The sequence below is a fragment of the Emys orbicularis genome, chromosome 13 (genome assembly GCF_028017835.1).
Source record: "Emys orbicularis isolate rEmyOrb1 chromosome 13, rEmyOrb1.hap1, whole genome shotgun sequence".
Lineage (NCBI taxonomy): Eukaryota > Metazoa > Chordata > Testudines > Emydidae > Emys > Emys orbicularis.
This window is the reverse complement of record NC_088695.1, coordinates 12327373-12336465: the sequence shown is the minus strand read 5'-3', so window position 1 is coordinate 12336465 and position 9093 is coordinate 12327373. Positions and strand designations below refer to the sequence as shown.

The following is a 9093-nucleotide window of genomic DNA, read 5'->3' as shown; positions in this document are numbered from 1 at the left end:
ACTGATTCAATGGGCAAGGTGTTCAGATAGTATGGTGATGGGTAGCAGTATATGATAGATAGATTCTGATCTTATTTACATTGGTGTAAACCTATAATAACTTCTTTTTTCTTGAGTCATGTTTGTCTGGAGTTCTACGAGTGTAAATCCCAATTCTGCATAAACAGATTGAACAGCATTTTCTCATGCAGGCAATAATGTCATCAGCTGATTATATAACGAAACACAGAATGAAATTGTTACTGAAGGAGAAATATGGACATTTTATTCTTAGAGAATAACCTCCAACCTATCAGTTTACTCAGTGCACCTTTGAGTTCCTTGTTTCTCATGCTGTAGATGATCGGATTCATCATTGGTGGCAACACAGAATAGAGAACAGCAACCACGAGATCCAGACCTGAGGTTGAGCTGGAGGTGGGTTTTAAGTAGGCAAAGGTCCCTGTGCAAATAAACAATGAGACCACAATGAGGTGAGGGAGGCAGGTGGAGAAGGCTTTATGCCGGCCCTGCTCAGAGGGGATTCTCAGCATTGTGGTGAAGATCTGAACATATGACACAATTATGAAAACAAAGCAGCTTGAGGCTAAGCACACACTAAAGATGAGAAACCCAACTTCACTGAGGTCTGAGTCAGAGCAGGCGAGCTTGAGTAGCTGGGGGACTTCACAGAAGAACTGATCCACCACGTTGCCTCCACAGAAGGATATTGCAAACGTGTTTCCAGTGTGCACTGCAGAGTAGAGAATAACACTGATCCAGGCACTGGCTGCCATTTGGACACAAGCTCCCCTGTTCATCACTGTCTCATAGTGCAGTGGTTGGCAGATGGCGACATATCGGTCATACGCCATGATGGTCAGTATGGCAAAATCTGCTGAAGCGAAGAAGAAGACAAGAAAGACTTGGGCGACACATCCAGAATAAGAAATCACTCTTGTGTTCATGAGGGAGTTGCCCATGGATTTGGGGATGGTGACAGAGATGGAGCCGAGGTCTAGGATGGACAGATTCATCAGGAAGAAGTACATGGGGGTGTGAAGTTGGTGGTTGAGGGCTATGGCTATGATGATGAGAAGGTTCCCCAGCAGGGATGCCAGGTAAAGCACTAGAAACACCACAAAGTGTAAAATCTGCAGTTCCGGAACATCAGAGAATCCCAGGAGAAGGAATTCGGTCATGGTGGTTTCGTTGGACATTTTCTTCCTCAGTACACTGTGTGATGGCTGTAGGGGGAATGAGAAAGGCAATGGTCAGGATTAGAGCGACAGTGGGGATGGCCCTGATTCCCTTTTCTCTAATATCTCATTATATAAATGTCAAAGGTGCACAGCTCTCATCACTTGCAATGACCAGGTGTTGTTAGTGCTCCTCACCTCTGACAATCAATCAGTCACGTTATCACACTAGTGTAAACTGGGTTGGCTCCTTTAAAGTCAATGGAGCTTCGTTACTTTACCCCATCTGAGGATTTGGCCGAAGATGTGACCTGTTAAAATGCAGTATGAAGGATGGAGAAAAGTACAATCGAAATCCAACAATTCTTCCAAAGAAGGTCCCTCTGTTGCATCCATCACCAAGCTCACATCTTGGCTATGAAACGGATAGACTAAAATGCCAGCACAGCCTGATTCCCATGTAGACTCACCCAGCATCGTAAGTAGCAGCTCATCTGTGATTTTTCTACCCCAAGCTCTGTGACTAGATGGCCGCTGCCTGCTTCCAAATTGATTTATGGCACCAACTCCCAGCTGCACTTCCGCCTGCATGTAACAATGGACTAGCAGCCTCCCTCCATCATCGCTATGTTGTATCGTTTATTCTGTGCTGTGCAGTGCAGGGGTTGTCAGGACACTTGGGCTCTACTCTTGTCTCTGCCAGTGACATGCTGTCTGACCTTAGGCCAGTCATTTCCCCTCTTTCTGCCTCTGTTTCCCCTCCCTCCCTTTCTCTGCCATGTCTACTAGGACTGTAAAGGCTTTCGGAGAGGGGTTGTGGGGCAGATTTTTAAAGGTATTGATGCACCTAGTGGGATTCTCAAAAGCATCAGGGCCCTCAACACCCCTTGAAATCAACGAGTTATAAGCTCCTAGGTGCTTCTGAAAATCCCACTCGATGCTGAAATACCTTTGGAAACATGGTCTCATGTCTTGTTATGTGTAAGTTCTGCAAACCCATTTACACCGTTTATACTCAGCCATCAGCAGTGTGGAGCTAGGACAGGAGCTCTGAGTTCTACTCCCAGTGATCTCCTGTATGTCCTTGAATGGTGTCAGGATAGACAGGGTTTGGCTGCTTGGTTCAACTCTAACCCAGGGTTTAAAGGGGCTAGTCTGTATAAAACATAGTCTGTGTGCTGTCAACTTAACTGGTTATTCAGTTGTTACCTCCTCACAACTAACCCTTTGGAAGAGAAATCACACAGATGCGATAGAATAAATGGGTTGAAATTAAGGTCTTATCAGGTAATATTAATGTTCCCCAATTTATTTGAAGTTTAAGGCTGGTTGGAAATTTTCAGCTGTGTTCTTTTTAATGGCGAGTGGGTTTTCAGCTAAACAACAACACATCTCAGACTCTGTCTGCTTTTCCCCAAACATTTTGCGATTGGTTTGTAAAGAAATTGAAAACTCAAAAAACAAATATTTTTGGTTTTGTGATAAAAAAAAATCCAGTTTTCAGCAAAAAGTTTTCAATTGCCAAAAACTGGGGGAAAAAATGGATTTGGAGTTTTCAGTGAAAAGTCAAAATTTTCCTGAAGGGTGGAAAAATTCCAATCAGCAGTATCTATCCGATTAAATTGAGAGTAAAAGTCTTAACAAGTTCATATTGTAATTCATATTTATCATCTTAATTTTCCCCTGTATGTTGATCCCCAAACATATTTAATGGAAATAGAAAACTTACTGTACTGATCTTTGTGGATTTTTTCCCAACGTATGATCCATTCAGTCATCCAGCACCAGGATACTTTGGTCAATATCTATCTATGTACCAGAATCTAGAAACTAAAGGCACAGGCATCTGGCAATCCTTTCCCCCTTCATTCTGAGCCTGCACTGCCAGAACTAGACTCAAACCTGTTGCTCTCTGCAGATGAGCTGTGTGTATCTGGCGTTGAGCATCACTGGCATTAAAGGACTAATGCTGCGGGAATGTGATTTATTCATGTCTATTTCCTAAGGACTAGTGATACTCACTCCCTGGAGCCCTGCACAGCTCGGCAGCAGAGGCCCAGAGGCAAGTGCATAGATGCCTAGATGATAAAGCCAAAAGAACCATTCTGATCCTCTAGTCTGACCCTCACATAGCATGGGGCCTACGTTCCCTGATTCCAGCCCAGCTTCTGTGTTATCTGTGGGCCAGGATCACAAAGATGGAGACAGGCACCTACGGGGATTGATCAATGCTCCCAAATGAGCTAGGTGGCTAAGTCCCATGGTCATTCAGTGGGAGTGAGGAGCTTAACCTGCTTAGATGCTATTGTAAATCTCAATAGGCAGCTATTTCCTTCTTTAGATACCTAAACCCCTCCATACACAGCCTCAGAAACAACTCTGACATTATCATCAAAAGGGCTGACAAAGGAGGTGCTGTAGTCATAATGAACAGTTCGGATTATGAACAGGAGGCTGCCACGGCAGCGCTGTGAATCCGCGAGTGTAGCCAAGGCCTATGCATCCAAAGAAGTGAGGTTTTTACCCACGAAAGCTTATGCCCAAATAAATCTGTTAGTGTTTAATGGCCACCAGAATCCTTGTTGTTTATGTAAACCCCTTTGTAATCCTGGCCCTGTGTCTCTCGTTAACTTTCAAGGCCTGGGCTTCTCCTGAATTTCAGAAAATGATGCCTGGGATTCACAAAGGAGCCTATGGCAGTAAGGATGTACATCTTGGGCTCCTAACACCCTTAGATGCCGTTGATAATCCCAGCCTGTAATGATAACTAGGACAGCCAGCCATCTACAGAAAGGAGATCAAGATGCTAAGAACTCCTGTGATCTAAGCCCAGCTATGCAGCTATGTTACCTCAACTCTCTGTGCCTCTCTTTACCAAAATCTGGGGGATAATAATTGAGACTGGATGAAAATTTTATAAAGAAACGTTTATTTAGAGATGATCCCTGATTCACCTACTGAACCCATCTTACCTTAGACCCTGCGTGTTTCCCTCCCTCTCCCTCACCTGAGCCAGACCTCCAAGCAAACACCCACAGCCCTTAATCTTCTCCCATCCCTCTCACAACCCCCACCCCACAGACCCTGTCAGCCCCTGTTCTTTGAGATTCCCCCTCCCATGGCTGAGAGTCAATTCCTCACCCAGAGTTCCAGACTGAGCTTCCTCAGAGATCTCTGCTTAACCCCTCTGCCCACCAGTCTCCTCTTCTGTCCACCAGTCCTCTCCTCTGCTCAGCCCCACTCCTCTGACATGGCCCCAACCCCAGGAAACAGCCACCAACCCCTGGCTTCCAACACCTACCCATTCTCTCCTCCTTCTCCCCATTGGCAAGCCATGGCCACCACTTCCTTCCTTCCCCGCTCTCCTCCTTTCTCTTCCTGGCCAAGCCCTTTTTCTGAACAGTATTTCCAGTGTTGCCTCTGCCCAGTGAAAACCAGCACACATCTAACCTGGGGAACTCACTTCCACAAGGTATTGCTGAGATAAAATGGTCAGCGGGTGAGACATTGGCATGGATCACGAGAGCCTTTATGGTTACATTAGATCAGAGAATGAATTAAACTGCCATGGTGCAGGTCTCCAGCCAGCCATTAACTCACAGGGAACCTCCCTGAAATGGAGGTCAGTGCAGAATTGTTCACTGGGGTGGGGGTCCCTGTCCCTCTATCTTCAGCAGCTGGCGCTGGTCCCTCCAAGAGTCACAGCTCTGAACTGGGCTGTTCCCAGGACGCTATGGAAAGAGGCACATTTAGTCCCATAAATCTTTTCTGACTCTCAGGACTGGATTCAGACACTCCAGGGCCATGCATGGAGGGGGGGGCGGGGCTTCAAAGAGAGGCTGGGACAATGGCATGGGACCCCTGGTCTGTCCCAGAAGAGGAGCAGGTGACTCTCGCCCAACCCCTTGGGAACAGGTAGGTGCCCGCAGAGGGCAGTCATGGTACCCCCAGTTCTTATCTCCCCAGCCAGGGTGTGTCTGCTTGGGTGAGGGGTTTGGGACTGCTGTGCTCTTCCCCTCCCCTGCACAGACAGCACACTGCTGGTGTGGGGTTGGTGGGGTGCTCCAGAGCAGTGGTGCTGGGAGTTCAAACCCCATGGAGATGCTTGGGGCACTTCCCTTCTCCCAGAGCCATTGTCTCAGGCCCTCTTCAGACTCAGGCAGACAATGCTGCAGCTGCTGCAGTGGGGGCAGATCTCCCCATCCTACCCCTATCGTTCCAGGCTGTGAGTAGTGCAGCATCTGTTGTTGGCCCCAGTCAGACCCAGGGCAGTGGACATCCCCATCCATAATACCCCATCATGCCCCACTCCTGGTATCTAGTCATGCCGTCCTTGATGCGGTACAGCAGGCACTCTTATATCAGGAGGTTCTCGTTGGGATTCGCCAGGTGGGGGGAGGGTTGCAGAGGTGGGCAGAGAGATTGAGAAATGGGGTAGGAGATGCTATGGTCAGTGAGGGGCTGGGGGGCAGAGCACCCCATAGAGAAGGGCCTTGCTCCAGAGGATTCTGGGATTGAGGGTCCCTACAACTCATAGAGAAGGGCTGTGCCCTAGGGGATTTGGGATTGAAGGGCCTAGGACCACACACAGAAGGGCCACACCTCAACAGGGGCTGGAGTCAAAGGACCTGAATCTCCTCTTCCTTAGACCAGACATACTCCATTGTAACACCATGGACTTACCCTGGGGTGAGTGAGGGGGAAATCAGCCCCATTGAGTCCAATGGAGTTACTCCTGATTTACACCAGGGTGAGTGAGAGGGAATCAACCCCATTGACTCCAAAGAAGTTACTTCTAACTTTTCTTAGCGTTGGTGTGTTTTGGTGCTGATTTATTGTGGACAGACAGAGATCAAACCAGGGCTCAGATCCTCACAGCAGGGAGCGTTTCCAGTGCTCAAGGGCCACTCACCAGCTCTTTTGAGGAAATACAGTGACAGTGTTATTAGCCAAAGGGTTTAGCTCTCAGTTAGGCCTGTCAGCCTTCAAAGTGCTTGGAGTCGCGCCGAATGGATTATGCTGATCACGTGCATGGAGGGAGGATGAGCTGGTTGAAAGCTACCTCTGGCTCAAGGCTGTGAGTCCTTGAAGGGGGAATGTCCAGTAGTGGCTGACAAACCCATATGCCATCTGGGCACTTCAGTTCAGATCTAACCCTGAGCCAAAATCTGAACCTCAGAACAAGGAGGCACCTGGCTCTGTCTGAGGGTTTCAAACTGTGGGGAAATGTCACCTGGGCACTGCAGGATATTTAGAAGGTGATGAAACAATTTTTGAAATGCACTTACCCGCTGGGAGGGGAGGATGATGAGGGTGGAAGAGCTGGTGGGAATTGCGGGAGTGAGGTTTGGGGGGCAGCGAGGGGAGGGGGGTTATGGGGAAGAATAGGGTGGGTGGGTAGGATATGAGTTGGGGGTCAGAAGATGAGGAGGGGTGGGACACTGGGAAGAGGGGACATGAAGGTGAGTGACAGGGGACTGGGAGAACAGAGGGGTGTGATGTCCTGTCTCTTTCAATGTTCAGAGGGCTCTATGCTCTCTCCCATACCACGTACAAAGCCTCACTTTCCTGTTAGGTCCAGTTTTGCAACGGGAGCAATAAAGCGAGCACAGCACCCACTGCGTTTCCATCAGCGCTCTCTGTGCCTGTGTGTCTATCTCCTTCTCTGCTTGACCCAGAACTAGAACAATGGGCAGGGCACCCAACAGCCCCACATTCATCTCCCTTGTGTGTGCTAGTATCAGGGGGCTCTCAATGCATCTATGCCTGTCCGATGCCCTCCCTCTATAGCTTTTGTGATCTTGGGGGCTTTTTCCTTGGCTTGTGGTGGGAGGGGGGGACTGAGCCTGTCTCCCTAATCACCCCTCCCAATGAGTGCCAGGGTCTGGGGAAGCGCTGCCCCTCAGGGTGTGAAGCTGAGAAGAGGCAAAGGGGGACATGAACCCACAACACACAGAACAGCCTGCTGGCACCTGGGTGACTGATATGAGTGGAGCAGTTCACACATCTCTGAGTGATTGTTTCAGGTTGTAACATCTCCTGCAGGTGTTTCTCACTCCGCTGAGAATAGCTCATTGAGATGAACAGGCCATTTCACACCTCACTGAGCCTGTATTGCTGCAGAGGGCTGTGTCCAGCTTTGTGCTGCACTTACTGAGAGATTTGGGGGTGAGGGGTTGATGTGAAGGGAACCCAGATTGGCCAAGCAGTGCACAGAATACAGCTCCTTTCTAGAAAAATGTGATGATTCTTAAAAGAGCCTTTTCCTTCACTCATCATCCATATCCATGGCGACCTACAGCCACCACAATGACCACTAACTCCGACCAACAAGTTTTCTTTCTGTTGAAAAACTAGGAAATAAAATGGCAAAAAACTTCATTAACACAGAGTTAAGGTTTCCGAGTGACAGCTCATGCCTGTCCAGAAGGTCAAGTTCAGCTAAACTCACGCTTCTAACAAGGAAATGCAGAATTGAATTAAATGCCCTCATAATTTAGATAGATAGATAGATTAGATTAGATAGATTCTTATCTAATTCACAGAAGAGTAACTCCACTGACTTCAGTGAATTTAGTCTGGATTATTACTACTATGAACACAACATTTTTGCATAAAAGCCTGCACATCACATTCCCATGGAGACAATAATGGCATCAGTTGATTATATCTGTAAAGAAGCACAGAATGAAAACATGGTCATGGGAGAAATCTGGAAATTTTATTCTTTTTGAATAACTTCCCCGCAGTCAGTTTCCTTAGGGCACCTTTGATTTCCTTGTTCCTCATGCTGTAGATGGCTGGATTTATCACTGGAGGCACCATGGAATAAAGAACAGCCACCATGAAATCAAGACCTGATGTTGAGCTGGAGGTGGGTTTCAGGTAGGCAAAGGTGGCAGTGCAAACTAACAATGAGACCACAATGAGGTGAGGGAGGCAGGTGGAGAAGGCTTTATGCCGGCCTTGCTCAGAGGGGATTCTCAGCACTGCTTTGAAGATCTGAACATATGACATAATTATAAAAGCAAAACAGCTTAAACCTAAGAACAAGAGAAAAGAAGTAATAACAATTTCACTGACGTACGAGTTATTGCAGGTGATCTTGAGTAGCTGGGGAATTTCACAGAAGAACTGATTCACCTTGTTACCACCACAAAAAGGTAATGCAAATATGTTCCCAGTCTGCATAGTAGAAACAGGAATTCCACTGATCCAGGCACAGGCTGCCATTTGGACACAAGCTCCCCTGTTCATTATAGTCTCATAGTGCAGTGGTTGGCAAATGGCGACATATCGGTCGTACGCCATGATGGTGAGAAAAGCAAAGTCAACCACAGCGAAGAAAATGAAAAGAAAGACTTGGGCAACGCACCCAGAATAAGAAATCAATCTGGTGTTCAATAGGGAGTTGGCCATGGACTTGGGGACAGTGACGGAGATGGATCCGAGGTCTAGTATGGACAAATTCATCAGGAAGAAGTACATGGGGGTGTGAAGGTGGTGGTCGACCACTACAAGGATGGTAACAAGGAGATTTCCCACCAAGGCTGCCAGGTAAATCCCTAAAAACACCACAGAGTGTAAAATCTGCAGCTCGCGAACCTCAGAGAATCCCAGGAGAAGGAACTCAGTCACGGTGGTGCGGTTGGACATTTTCTTTCTCAGTACATCATGGACTGTCTGTGGAAGGAAGGGCAAGGGCAGTGGTCAGGCTAGAGTCCTCCTACCTCCTCACCTCTGACAATCACAGCACTAGTGAGGAGCATTGTCACACCAGTGTAAATTGCCACAGTTCCCTGAGAGGGGATATGATCACTCTCTATAAACACATCAAGGGGGTAAACACCAGGGAGGGAGCAGAGCTATTGATGCTAAAGGAGAATGTCAGCACAAGAAGGAATGGGGATAAATT

At 47.6% G+C, this 9093-nt stretch overlaps 2 protein-coding genes across 2 annotated transcripts; both read right to left on the bottom strand.

The window, feature by feature from the left end:
* Nucleotides 1-239: 239 nt before the first annotated feature.
* LOC135887671 (olfactory receptor 14A16-like) lies at nt 240-1199 on the bottom strand. The gene has a single exon (XM_065415397.1). It carries the CDS (start codon nt 1197-1199, stop codon nt 240-242), a length of 960 nt encoding a protein of 319 aa, XP_065271469.1.
* Nucleotides 1200-7877: 6678 nt separating this feature from the next.
* LOC135887428 (olfactory receptor 14A16-like) lies at nt 7878-8489 on the bottom strand. The gene has a single exon (XM_065415193.1). The coding sequence runs from the start codon at nt 8487-8489 to the stop codon at nt 7878-7880; it is 612 nt and encodes a 203-aa protein (XP_065271265.1).
* Between the last annotated feature and the right edge of the window lie 604 nt (nt 8490-9093).

Bases quoted from the DNA above. Each gene is read 5' to 3' on its own strand.
- LOC135887671 (XM_065415397.1), bottom strand. From the start codon at position 1,199: ATGTCCAACGAAACCACCATGACCGAATTCCTTCTCCTGGGATTCTCT.
- LOC135887428 (XM_065415193.1), bottom strand. From the start codon at position 8,489: ATGGCGTACGACCGATATGTCGCCATTTGCCAACCACTGCACTATGAG.